This window comes from Acinonyx jubatus, chromosome A3, assembly GCF_027475565.1.
Source record: "Acinonyx jubatus isolate Ajub_Pintada_27869175 chromosome A3, VMU_Ajub_asm_v1.0, whole genome shotgun sequence".
NCBI classification, from domain to species: Eukaryota; Metazoa; Chordata; class Mammalia; order Carnivora; family Felidae; genus Acinonyx; species Acinonyx jubatus.
The window spans coordinates 10,622,695-10,636,535 of record NC_069388.1 but is presented as its reverse complement, the minus strand read 5'-3'; the positions used below and the strand labels follow the sequence as shown (position 1 = coordinate 10,636,535).

The 13,841-nt window shown below is 54.4% G+C and overlaps 1 protein-coding gene across 9 annotated transcripts in view; it reads right to left on the bottom strand.

Annotated features, from left to right (window-relative positions):
- Positions 1 to 13,841, bottom strand: part of NFATC2 (nuclear factor of activated T cells 2) — a 158,261-nt gene that overhangs the window by 31,150 nt on the left and 113,270 nt on the right. For all 9 annotated transcript variants that reach the window (XM_027046638.2, XM_027046640.2, XM_027046635.2 and 6 more), the window contains exons 7-9: positions 12,669 to 12,724; positions 12,150 to 12,276; positions 9,188 to 9,877 (exon numbers count right to left, since the gene is read on the bottom strand). In XM_027046638.2, coding sequence (XP_026902439.1) covers positions 9,188 to 9,877; positions 12,150 to 12,276; positions 12,669 to 12,724 — 873 coding nt within the window. The remainder of the gene's footprint in view (positions 1 to 9,187; positions 9,878 to 12,149; positions 12,277 to 12,668; positions 12,725 to 13,841) is intronic.

Below are 13,841 nucleotides of genomic sequence, written 5' to 3'. Positions count from 1 at the left end.
GGAGGTGCACAGACCTATGTTCGCTCTCCCTCTCGCTCTCCCTCTCTCTCTCTCTTCCTCTCGAGAGATCTTCCAACAGTAGCTCGTGCAAATTTTGCGGGCTCGTCTCTAGGCAAGCAGTTTTCTGGACTTTAGAATTTTCTAGAAAGACTCTAAATGTCCTTTGCTGAATTAACAAGTAGTGGCCTAGCAAGGTAGTAAGGACCCAGGCCGACTCAGCCTGAGGGCTCTTTTTCAAAGGCCAGCACCGCAGCGACTACCTGCCTGGCTGTCCTAGCCTGTTGGGGCTGTCAGAACAAAAAATGCCAGTGGGTAGTTTACAAACAACAAATATTTCTCACAGTTCTGGAGGTCGAGAAGTTCAAGATCAAGCACGACCAGATTCGGCACACTTCCTCATAGACAGGCGCCTTCCTCTATAAGCTCACGTGGCAGAAGGGAACTGCAGACTTCTGGGAGGTCTTTTGTAAGAGCACCGATCCCTGGGACGCCTGGGTGGCTCGGTCAGTTAAGCATCCCACTCTTGATTTCGGCTCAGGTCATGGCCTCGCGGTTCATGAGCTCTAACCCCTCATCAGGCTCTGTGCTGACAGCGTGGAGCCTCCTTGGGCTTCTCTCCCCACCCCCTCAGTCTCTCTGCCCGTCACCCACTTGTGATCGCTCTCACTCTCTCTAAAATAAATATATAAACAAAAAAAAGAGCACCAATCCCATTTAGGAGGCTCCGCCCTCATGACCTAAGCACCTCCCAGGGCCACACCTCCTCATAGCATCACCCTGGGGGTTAGGCTTCAACATATAAATTTTGTGGGGGCCCAAACATTCCGACCATAGCAATGGCCCAGGGTTGATGATGATGACGGTGGTGGTGGTGGTGGTGGGAAAGTATATTGATAACTACAGCACTTACCACGCACACTAGGCACCGGCCAAAGTGCCTTCCTCACGAGGAGGCTCCCTTTTCCATTCTTACAATAACCCTCAGAGTTGGGCCCGTTACCGTCAGTTACTTGCCTGAGGTCACAGAAGGGTGAAGTGGCAAGGCCAGTAAGAAAGGCAGGCAGGGCAACCCCAGAAACGCTCCAGCCGAAAGGCCCCTAAATCACGGCTGGACCCTCAGACCGGACCTCCCATTCCTGAGAACCAGCCTCTAACATACCCACCCCTATGCACGGCAAGCGACAGGTACACAACCCCCTGGCCCCCCCTCCCCGCCCAATCCTTGGGAGACCTGGGGGGTCCATCTGCTACATTTTGTAGAAGGAAGGAGGAAAACCGGAAGATGTACTTGCACCTGCTTGTGGTTACATAAAGAAACTCTACAGCGTTCATTCCCAAGGGGGCCAAAATCCGTTCTTAGTGAAAAAGTCTTACATGTTATGATAGGGGCACCTCCAAGGGCCACCGAGCATAACCAGATATACGGCGTCTCTGTGGGACTGACATTTCATGGGGGTGCTGATAGGAAGGAACTGTGAAAGGATCCTGGCCGGAGAGGGTGCTGCTGATGAAAACAGGGCTGATAAAGGCTGTTCTAGAAGGTTGGAGAGGAGGCAGGGAAGAAGTGGGAGCAAGACCGTGCTATGCTGGATGCACCTTTTCCCAGGCTTTTATTCTGTCGAGCATGTGAACACATTCCCTACGTAAAAGATAAACCTCTTTAAACGAACTTTCAAGGAGAATGCTGACCGAGGACCTCAAGTCGGGGCCTGGACTCCGTTGGTGCCCACCGAAGGCGGCCGCGTGAGTCAGACTTGGCTTTGGTTCTGGTGAATGGCACAGCCCCACTCTGCGACGGAAGCAGCAGATTCCCCAGGCCCTCCTTGGCCTCTGGGCCGCCCGGCCAGGCAACCACTCTGTTTGGTTTTCATCAGAAGAGAGGACGCCTGTGTCTCACCCAGCCCTCCCGGGGCCAATGTGGCGGCCGGGCATGCGGGCCACTCCCGGCAGCACCAGGCCATCCGTGGGCTTTGCACGCCTCTCCCAACAGGAGCGGCTTTGTCACAGGCTTGCCGTGGGCACTGGGCAGCCCCAGTAAAGATTCCTGACCTGCTGAACAAAGCCGTGCCAGTCACCCTTGGCTCCTTTCTCCCTTCCTGCGCGTCCCTCTGTCCTTTCTTCCCTGGCCTGTTTCTCACGCACTGGCATGTCCGGCTTCTGGGTAAAGAGCCTTTGAAAAGGACTCCTTTGGCCCCTCTGCCAATAAAACAACCAGCAAAACTTGGGCCACTGGTCCGTGCTCTGCTGTGGGGGGGGGGGGGGGGGGGTGGGGACAACGCAGGGGCCACGCTCACCGGCCTCCCGGGCGGTCCCCGGGCGGGAGGCACCATCTCACACAGACAAACATCCCCAGGTCCCCAGAAGGAAGCTTGGGTTGGGACCCCTGAGCCCACGCCCCGTGGGGAGACAGGGCTTTAAGGGTCCTCCTCTCCAAAGACCGAAACGGCCCACGTTTCATTCTCCTCCACAAATACACTTTTAAGAAATGTAAACCACATTCTCCAAGAAGCCCGCTAAACTCACAAACAGAAACGGCAGCTAACATTTACCGACAGTTACTCTGTATCAAGCTACCCGTTCTAGGCACGTGACATGTACCCGCGCAATTCTCTCTGCGCGGCCCCCGCGAGGGAGGAGCACGAGGGAGGAGTGCGGATCATCTCCACTCCACAGAGAGGGAAGCGGAGACACCGGCCCAAGGTTCACAAGTGAGTGAGACACCTCGAGCCAGGGTCTCCTGTCCTACGGAGTCACACTGAGCAAATACCGACAGCCGTGAACAAGGCAAAGGGGAAGATTAAAACAAGACCAAACACGGAAGACAGAAGGCAGGAGGGCAGGCTGCCTACCACATCGCACAGTTTATGCAGTGGGCTGCAAGTCTGCCTGCCGGCCCAAAGCAACCACCTCCACGGAGAAGTCCACGTGGTGTGGTCAGCTCTTCCCAGTGTGCCCCAGGGGCTCGGCCCAGGGTAGCCGGGAAGGTACCCGCTGCCACCGTGAGACCAGCAATGCTCACTTCCCCCACCATGTCTGTCTTTTTTTTTTTTTTAATTTATTTTTGAGAGAGAGAGAGACAGAGCATGAGGGGGGGAGGGGCAGAGAGAGAAAGGGAGACACAGAATCCGAAACGGGCTCCAGGCTCCCAGCGGTCAGCACAGAGCCCGACGCGGGGCCCGAACCCACGGACCGTGAGATCATGACCTGAGCCGAAGTCGGAAGCCTGACCCACTGAACCGCCCAGCAACCTCCCCCCCCCCTGCCCAACCCCAGCCACGTCCTTCCCTGGGCAGGGAGGGAGCTGCCGGTTGGGGAAGTGAAATTCGGGACTAGCTGGGCCCTGGGGTGAACAGAAGAACATCTACACTATTTCTTTGCTGCCTGAAAACCAGTCACAGATCAGTGCCTTCTCTAGGGCTTTTTTCCTGCTTGCTTTTTCACGTAAATTACTCTTGTCAAACAAACAAGAACAAAAGACCAAAGTGGCCACAATACAGGCAAGCCTGGAGAAGGCACCCGCAGAAACTGGAGGGGAAGCAGAGCCACGATGCCCATCAGGACTATGGTCAGCGGAGCGACTATCCGTGGCGGAGCGTCTTTCGAGAGCCTTATGACCTTGGCTGGCAACTCCAAGTTCAGACCCAAATGCATCTTTGGCAGGTGGAGTAGTCGAGCAAGGGGTATCGTTTTCACGAGTGAGAAAACAGAGGTCCAGAGAGCTTCAGTGGCTGACACCCAGCCAGCTTGCCGCGCCCTGGGTCTGCGGCCCAGACACGCCATCGCCAGGCATGTTCGCCGGAAGCGAGGCCGCATCCCAGGAGACGGACACTTAGACAACTGCGTGAGACACCCGCGCCCCGTTGTGGGCGCGTGAAGCGGTACAACCACTCAGGAGAACTATCTGGCAAGGGCTCCACTCCGCACCTTATGTGTGGGCACCGAGGGAAGGATTCAAGAACGTTCGCAGAAGTTTTATCCCTAAGACCGGAAACAACCTAAATGTCCATCGGCAGAAACGTGGGTGCAGAGACTACAGGACGTTCCCTCAACGTGCAACATCCCCTCAATAGTCCACGACAATGACACGGATGAGCCCCACCTACCCCCAACAGCAGCTCTGGATCTCACGGGCCGGTGGCTGATGCAAAGAAGCCAGGCACAAAGGGGCACCCCTGTGTGACTTCTTTTTACACAGAAAGTCAAAACCAGTCTCTGGGGTTAGGAGGCAGGACAGGACATAGGAGGTGGAGGGGACACAGGAGGGCGACACCCGGGGGCTTCTGGGGTGCTAACATGATTCCATGCCAGGCATGGTCCGGGTGGTAGTCACATGGGTGGCCCAGCTGGTGACGTTCAAAGTACTCTACTGATTTCCGCACGTGCCTATATGTCAATGGGTAAACATGTAGAGAGATACTCCAATCCATTCAATGTATTTCAATAAATGATTTTTGAAAACAGTTCACGTGAAGAACGGGGAAGTAGATTCAAAACCAGACTGCTCTGTGCCCTTTCTACGGAGAGAAACACAAACGTGAACGCAACACCAGCTGTCGTTCCCTCAAGTCACGGACAGGGGCTCCAGGGTCACCGAGACCACATCCCTTCTCCCCAAGACCTTCCCGAATGGGATCGAGGATCCCCTTGGAGTCCCAAGCCTCCCCCCGTCCCTCAGTCCTCTCGTCTGTGGCTGAATGTCAAGGCTGATGGCACAGGGTCGCCACCCCGGAGCCTGCGGTGAGATGGCCCGATGACCTGAGAGCCCCCGGTTCTGCAGGGACCGTGTCGTCGGTGGCACAGCTCCCCTCACCTGGCCCGCCCAGCACAAACCCTCCCCACCTGCTGGCGGCTTATAAGGTGCAGCCGCCCACCCTTCATTCCAGCCAACGGCAGGGCAGCAACTACTGGTGACCCCATCACGTTTTGACAATTCCAGGTAGATGTTAAAGAGTCGCACAACGAAAGGACACCGAAGGCGACCTCCTATCGAATGCGCCACCCCTCCATAACCCGCCTGCTGTGTGGGATTCTCGCTCTTCCCACCTGGCTTTGTCGGAAATGAAGCAAGCCCCTTGTTCACCGCCTCTCGCCTCCCTGCGGTCTGGTTTTCAAACACAGCCAGAGTGATCTTTCCAAAAGGTAGATCAGATCACACGGCACGTTGCCAAAATCCCGCCAATGCTGGCCCACTCCTCTGACCTCACAGCCGCTGCCACCTGCTGTTCCCACCTCCCCAGAGCAGCCTCTCTGCTTTCTCCGTCTGAGGGCCAACACCACCCCCATCCAGCCGCATTCCTGCTCCTAACCTCCTGCAATTTCCTCCATGGCCTTTTATCACCATCTGAGATATGCTTATTCCCTCACCTGCTAACGTCTATCTCCTTTGCCCAAAAATTACCCCACGCGAGCAAGGACTTTACTTGTGTAACCAAGTTCCAGGCCAGTCAATACCCACGGGGGCAGGGAGGGAAGGAGGGTCAGGATGGCGGGGACCTTGGGAAGGAGGGAGGCTTACAGGCAGGGAGGGCTGGGAGGAGATAGGAGGAGGGAGGAAGGGAAGGAGGGAAGAATTCATTCGCTGCTGCGGATTTCCAGATAAAACCAGGGACTTCCGAACAAGGAACTGGGTACGGAAGCACCAAGACGACAGAGAAAAAAACAAGGGAGGGTGTGTGCAAAGCATCCATTTCAGAACGAACTAAGAGAAAGCGCCTGGTTCGGGGGGAGGAGCACAGGGAGAGGGAGGAGCACAGGTGCGTGTTGCCCTGGAATTTCACTTCTTTTGCCAGTTCAAAATGAGACTTTTTGAAAAGGTCTCAAGTGCTCGGAGTGGGGAAAGCAGGAGCCGCGTTTCGGAGTTCCAAGAAGGGGGGGGGGGGGGCCAGACAGACTGTCTATGCACAGGAATGTAGCGCGAGAAGGGGAGGGATGAAAAGAGGACACGACATGACACAGCCAGGTGAGACGCCCAGACAAGACGCTCGGGGTCATTCACGGAGGGTCAGGCGAAGGTAACCCCACGCCGGGGCTTCCAGGGGCGTGGCCAGCTTCAAAGACGACCCCTCTGCCTTTGGACCCGAGTCCTTCTCTACCTTGAGGAACCCTGCCCTGACCCTCAAAGCACTGAACTCCAGCTCTCACCAAGTTTCCAAGGAAAGTGTGCTCCACCAAAACCCCAAGGCAAATGAGAGGCACGTGAGAAATCCCGGGAGCACATGCCATCACGGTGCGTGCAGTCAGGTATGTGTTTGGGGGGAAGGTGACCCTTTGAGTCATCGGCGACAAGGACAGAAAAGGAGCTTCCAAACCTAGGATGTCTCCCAACTGGACTAAAGAAATGACCCAGGGGTTCCGGTCCGCCTGTCAGAAATAAACGTAAAATCAACTGAGAAGTCTGAGTCCCGCACCCGCAAAGCCAACCGTGGAGCCCGGAATGATCTGTTGGAGGGGTCTGAAGTCTCAACTGGTTAGGAGACAAAACGGCACACAGTTCTTCCTGGGAGCAACAGCGGTGGGGCTGTTTGGGGCTGACACTGGGCACAACTGGCCACACGGGGGCCTCCGCCCTGGAGGGCTGGCTGTGGGTTCCACACAGCCTTTGAGACAATGCCGCTCAAGCACTGAACATCTCACCAGCAGCCACCTGGTGGCCTTTTGGGAGCCACCCAGGTAGAAATTATTCTATTGCCCTGTCATGCTCTGATCCCACGCCAAGCCAAAGAATTCAGAAGCATGAATGCAGGCATATGGGATGGAGCAGTGCTGAGCTTCTGAACTCTGAAATTCCTTCATGTTACTTTCCCAGAATGTCGGGGGATGGGGGTCCCAGGCCTGCCATGTTGCACAACTCCAGACATTCCAGTCACAGACAGTATAATAAAATGTAATATGAACAGCACCCCCTGGGGTTGCACGCTCTCTTATCTGTGAGAAACTCTGGGAAGTACCTTTGCCTTAGAGATTTACAATGTCCATCAGTGCAGTAAAGGCTCTGTGAAGTCCTGCAGTAGACAAGTTAAACAAAAAAAAACCTGGCTTTACAGAATTTTTTCAACTTTTTAAGCCTCAGAATCCTCATTTCAGAGAATATCTCCTAAAATCCTATGGGATTGGGCTTGTGCAGAAAGTACTTAAGAAAAGTCTCCATCAGGAGAAGCAATTTCAGCACACTCAGCTCTCTGAGATATCCTTAAAGCTGACTCATGTTACTAACCTGCCAAGAGCTCACTTTCACCATGACTTTGAACCTGCCTGTGTTCAGAAAGGCACTTAGGAGGCCCTAAAGGGTCTCTGCTCTCAGCTGCTTTGTCTGTAACACAGGCTTCTGTGAAAGCAGGAAGCATCTGTGTGGGTCTGAGGCCACGACGGACCCTTGAAGGGGAATCATGACCACCTTGACGCTGATAGGTCCCCAAGAGCCAGGCCACGGACTAACTCACGGTCTCTAACAGAGATCTTCATGGTTCGTCTGTAACGTGGGATGATGGGCAGACGGGAGGGGCCGGCACATTCCTAGCTCTGGGAGACTAAACCTACACCAGACACAGAGTCAGTTGGGGAAAGTTACCTGTGCCTGCTCAGGCATCATTTATTTATAAAGCACCTCACCCCTGATACATACCCCAAGCGCATGCGTGGAGAGAGGTCTGGTTACAGCTTTCGCTTACCCGCTCGCATTAGGCATTCTGCACGAACTGGGTTTTCTATGTGATAAACCCCTTTCAAATAAGCACCCGAATTTTATCTTAACCACTTGGGGTGTAAAACTATTCAAGGACAGATTGCACATGGGTCTCCTTTTGAAAACCGAGCACAGTGACTCTAACTCAACCTGTGTTTGATTATTCAGGATTAGACAGATCAATTATTAACACAGCAACACCCTGAGGTCAGCCTTGCCAGGCACGTGGCTTTACACTAAGTGGCCCTGGACATCTTTGCTTGATGTGTTTGGGGGGGAAGTTCTTGATCAATAGTGTTACTAGAGAGAGGACGTAGAAACTATGAGAAGTCCCAGAACCAGATCCCCCAGATCCCCCAGACTGTCAGAGCTTTGCATAAAATAAAAGCCAACAGTCTCTGAATAAGCACCAGAGAATTCCTGCCAAGGAAGAGGCTGATACTTACTACCTGGTTTTTATGATAACCGTTGTGGCCATTTTGAAGCTTTCTGCCTTATTTCCTACAGCTTGGCTGGGTTCCTGAGAGTAAATTTTCCTAAATAATTGAGGCTTCGGGGTATATCAGGGGATGTGGATGGCGGCCAGGGGTATAGGTTTTCTTTCTACTAAGAAACTCACACCGCCCGTCTTCTTTCCTCTGGCACCCCCCCCCCCCCGGGGGAGGCTGTGCACCAGCCCCGCCCTCTCTGTCCTGATCCCAGGTGAGTCCCTAGCACAACCAGCCCCTCGTCCCTGAGATCACAGATCACCATCACACACACTCGGCCACTCTGCCGTGACTACCCTCCAGCTGTGCCCACCACCCACCCCCCCCCCCAACAAACTTGGGCACCTACAGACTCACACAAAGCCTCCCTGCCTCTTTTCCTTTGGCCCAACCACCCCAGCAGCCCGGCTACCACAACGGAAGCCCACTGTTTCCCTCCTGTCAATGCGCGTCTCTGTTCCTCTGGCACATGGCACAGATGTGCCCGGAGCCTGCCTGCAAGCCCCCCATTCATGTGCCACTTTTCAGTGAGCTCGCTCCCTCCCTTTCCCCGCTCCCCTCCCCCAAATACACAAAAGAGGGCTATAAAGCAGGACTTTTTTTTTTTTTTTCTCCACGGGAATAAAAGGTTAGCCTTCCTTCCTTTCTGCTTGTCTATTCTTGGCCTAAACTCGGCAATGGAAAGAGAGTGGAAGCGGTCAAGCTACCCCAGTTCATGACCCAGGGGACACTCCTTTGGCCAGAATTGCCCTCATTTGCTCTTTCTGTTGCAGTGGTTGTAGCGAAACATCTAAAACGCCAAGCAGCCACCCCAAAAGTCCTGCTGGGAAAGGATTCCTGCACACAGGTGAGCGAGGCATTAAAGGTTATCTTACTCAACCCCCTTCAACGGAAGAGGAGGACACGGAGGCCCGAAGGGGTGAAGGAAGATACCCAGACCACACAGAGAACTTGCTGGGCGTGGGGGATGCTCTGGGGCCCTGTCCTTACGGGCGACGAGAAAAACAAAGCATCTTACCGTCGTCCAAGTAGGTCTGGTCCAAATTCTGCTCCTGCTTAATTGTCACTCCTGCGGGTAATACTTCCTTTTGGTCACTGACCGGGGGTCCGTTTTTGGCGGCTCTTTGGCTGGTGGCATTCTGCTGCTGAATGACCGTGGGGTAGGACCCCGGGCTCAGCCTCTGACCTTGACTGGCGGGGGGCGGGCCGGGCCTGGCGGTGCCGGGCGCGAAATTCTCGCAGTACATGATGTGCTGGAATTCCTGGTGGCCACCGCAGCGCAGCTGCTGGCCGGTGGGCGAGTAGTGGATCACCGGCGAGGCCTGCTGGTTGGCCGGAGAGGAGTGCAGCAGGCTGGAGCTCTGGCCCTGGGAGCCGGCGTGCACCAGCACGGAGCGGTGGGCGTCCGCCAGGGACAGGGGGGCGGCCATGAGGGCCGGCTGCTGGTAGCCCAGCAGGCTGGGGCTCAGGCTCTTGCTCCGCTGGTAGAGGACGGCCGCTGGGTTCTGCTGCTGGTAGCGGGCGTCGGGGGACGAGAGCCCCGAGCGGAACTGTTGGCAGGGCGCCATGGTGGCCACGAGGCAGGAGGGGGACTCAGCCACCATCGGGTGCTGCGGGTAGTAAGGCTGGCTCCCCAGGCCCCCGTGGGCCGGGCTGCAGATCAAGGTGGGGTCGTATTCGTCGGTGGGCTCCGTCTTGATGGCTGGGACTGGGCGAGAGAGAAGCACAGGGGGCGGGCCTTCTTAGTGAGCCACAGGGGTGCACGGGGGGGGGGGTGGGGGTGGGGGGGGGGATTAGTGGACTGCCGCTGGGGACGCGGCCTTGGGCGGCCACGTAGGTGGGAGCAGACCCTTGGGCTCTGTCATTTATTAGCCTCGGACAAGAGCCTCCCTGTGTACCTGTCTCAGAAGCCCGAAATTTTACCCTGAGCGATGAGAGTCGCAAGGCGGCTGGCAGGCGCGTCTCAGCCCCGGGGTGTTTGCAGGCTCTTCCCCCGGGGCAGAGCTCAGGGACGAAGGCTTAACGTTACAGTCCCCTCCAGCCCCCTCCTCCACGTTCTCTCGCAGTTCACACCGCCTTTCCCTGCTTGTCGTCCTCGGAAACGTGTATCACCTGGAATACTCTGTGTCTTTCATGTGCCATCGTTAGCTGAACCACCCCCACTCCAGACTGTCAGCTCCCCAAACGGAGTTTTTTGGTCTGCTTTGTTCAATGCTGTGTCCCTAGCACCGAAAACGATGCCTTGCACTCCACCGACACTCAAGATATTATCTGGAAACAGGAATGACTGGGCAGTGGGGTGGGGTCCACCTCCTCAGTTCTGTAGTATTCTGGGGGAAAGGAAACCTGCTGGCCTGAGCCTCAGTTTCCCCATTGGTCACAGTAACCAGCATACCTACCCCATGGGGTTGTGGGGAAGGTGAACTGAGACGTGTGGAAAGTACTTAGCACAGTGGCCGGTATACAGTAGGTGCTCAAGGCTTACTGTTGTCGCTATTATCGTCTTACCACCATTGGTATTGTGCCAGTTCCTGTCCCTCTCCCTCCCTAGGGCGGTCATCGGAACTTGGGCTTCTCCAGAATCCTTTACTAAAGCATTGCCAGCCCCAGGAGCTGAGGAACCAGTCCCCTCCCTGGATCGAATGAAGGGGTGACAGGACTGTCATCAAGGGGGGGACCCGTCAGGGGTCAGGGAGCAGGGCAGCAAGGAGGTTCTGGAGCTAGAGCAAACGGCAGCAAACCAGGAATCGTCTCCCAAGGTGCCCTTCGAAGACGTGCGCTTCAGCCCCTGGCCGACCTGGGAGACTGAATTCTCACTCAGGCCATGCTCGGACAGGCGGGTGCCAACACCAGGCCCAGGGAGGCCTCCTGACCACAAGCACGAGGTGGGAAGGCCGCAGAACACAACGGAAAACCTCTCTGCCAACAAGGATCATTGAACTGAGGTCTAGAACCTCCCCAGAGATCCCCCCCCCCCCCCCAGTTTGGGGGCCCTGAAGGCCACCGCCGCCACTGGCTGCATGTCAAGTCAGTCCTGGGACGGTCCAATGGCCAAAGGGGCCATGGAAACCGGTGGACACGCTCCACCGAAGCCAAGCCCCGCCAAGCCTGGGCTGCTGGGACAGGCCCCTTGGTCTGATGCTTCCAGCAGCCCAGAGGCTCCGTGTGAAACTGCCACAGGATGGAAGTTATACCCTGGGCGACAGTCTCCCAATCCCGGAAAGGTGGCTAATAGGTCTGGGGCAGCCTTGGGAGGCATGCAGGCCATTTCTGCAGCCCTGGTTATAATCTGCCGTGTCAATAATATCCATATGACCCACTCTCTGAATCTCCTGTGATCAGTATTATCCTTTATCGGAATCCCCCATTTGAACATGAGCTCCAACGAGGGTGGGGCTTTTTACGTTTTGTTCATGACGGTGTCTCCAAGCCAACCACGGTGTGGGGCCCTTGGATATTTTCTGGACAAACGAATGAATGCAACATGGCCCTTGTCACTTGTCTTCTGACAGTGGTGCTTTGTGGGAATGAGACGTCCTGGCCGGCTGTCCACCCAGGAGCTCTAGGTGGCCATGGGTGACCACTTACTGTCAAGATTCTGCAGGTTTCCGGCCACGTTCGCTTACCCAATCATGATCAGATCTAAGACACGGACAGGGGGCGCCAGCTTTGCACCCTTCTGTTGAACAAGTCCCCACATGCCTCTCTCCTACTCTGCCCTCCCGAAGAAAAATATTCACAGTAACATTTGTTAAGGTCATTCATACCCGCTTACCGTGCGCCGTGCTGAGCGCTTCACGTGCATTTGACTTCTGTAAATCTTATAAGGAAGGTGCCACTTGACAGATGAGGAAATGGAGGCTCAGAGAGGTTGAGCCACCTGCCCAAGGTCAACCAGCTGAAAGCAGACCTCGTGTGTCCTTACCGCACGCCCGTGCTGCCTTTCACCACCAAAGGGGCCTTCGGAGAAGATTCCTTACCTGGGTGGTAAGTAAAGTGCTGAGGTTGACTCCGTTTTCTTTTCCCATTGATGACGTAGAAGTTGACCTTCACCGATGCACGGATGTGCTTGTTTCGATATTCAGGGATCTCAACAAAAAGCATGTTCTGGAAGGAAGGAGCCACCGTTAACTGCAACAGTGTCTAAATTCCTACACAAGGCCCCAAGCACGTCAAGCCAGCCCATCTTACAGGAGTCAAGACACTCTGTACGTTTGCAGGCGAAACGCTATTTAAGGGGAACTGGACTCTTTAGCTGCAGCAAAGAAAGGGTTGCCACTTACTGTTTCCAAGTGCATTATGATGTCACAGTTACAAATCAGGGGGTCTGGTGCTCGACAAATTGCTCGATTTGTTTCTCAATTCAGTACCTACTGAGTGCCCGTTAGGTCCAAAGCACTGGGACTTTGATGAAGGAGGGGGAAGAGAAAGAAGGAAAGAGAGCACGAGGGAGGCGGGAGGGAACACAGGGTGTTCAGTCGTCTCGTCCATGTGCTTACAGGCTGGCTCTTGTCTTTATCCACCGTGGCTTCCATTTCCCAAATTTGCTGCCCATCTGGAAAGAGTTCAAAAAGACACACTTTGAAGGAACTACTAGAAGCCAAAGATTTAAGACCAAAACTCATCACGCCTTATATTTATCTTGGTTTACGTGTTATATCATTTCAGCAAGGGACATCCGTGTGTTTGCGGTAGGCATGTCTATTTGAACATACATGGCTTATGTCCATGTGCGTATGTTTCTTTTTCCAAATGGAATGCATGCTGACAGTAGAAAACTGGGCCACAGTAGAAAACAAGGAAAAGAACAGAAATCGCCCATCATCCCAGTGCCGTTATTTCCCCTGTGTTTGAATGTCTATATATCTTTCTTTAAAACAGAGATAGTACTGTATGCTTTGTGCAACCACAGGCTGTTTCCAAAATGTCCCACACGCCAAGACTGTCACAGGGGCCCCATTACAGAACACTGACTGCCCCAGACATGCCTTCTTGATCGTCTGGGAACACAGGTGGCTTGCATATTCTGTCTCAAACAATGTCCTGGCTTGAGAAACCTTGGACAGGGCGGACAGGAGCCCAACCCCCCCCCCCCCCCCCCTCTGCAGTCAACAGCCTACATTTCAACGTGACTCATTATAATCATCGATGCGAGGTCTTTCTCAGGAGTGAGCTCTCTTTCCCTGGAGAAGAAGACTAGCTCCCCAGTTTGGGGCCAACAACTTGGGCCAAACAAAACTCTGCATTCGCAAATAACAGATTTCTTTTTCTGACCACCTACATTGGCCATTGGGCAGTTTTCGACGGAAACAAATCATTTCCACAAGTGTTTCCAGGGTGTTTTGTGGAACGCTGGCTCTGAAGAATATTAAATGGGTTTATGAGGACCAGAAACAAATTCTAAAGCTAATAAGCATTTGGAAAATGCTGAGTCAATGTCAAATGCGTTTCTTTACTGCAGGACTTTTCAGAGCCTTTAATCTGCTCGTGTGCAGTGTAACTCTCCGAGGTGGGCTGGAGTAAGTACCACGTCCCGACATTTGGCCACGGAGGCCCTCTCCCCTGTTTTAAGCACAACTGTTAACATCTTCTGTGACAGATTAGATTTGAATCCATAATGTCTCGGCTCTCAAGGTTTGCCCAAAGAAATGTGGTTTCTAAGCATTATTTGA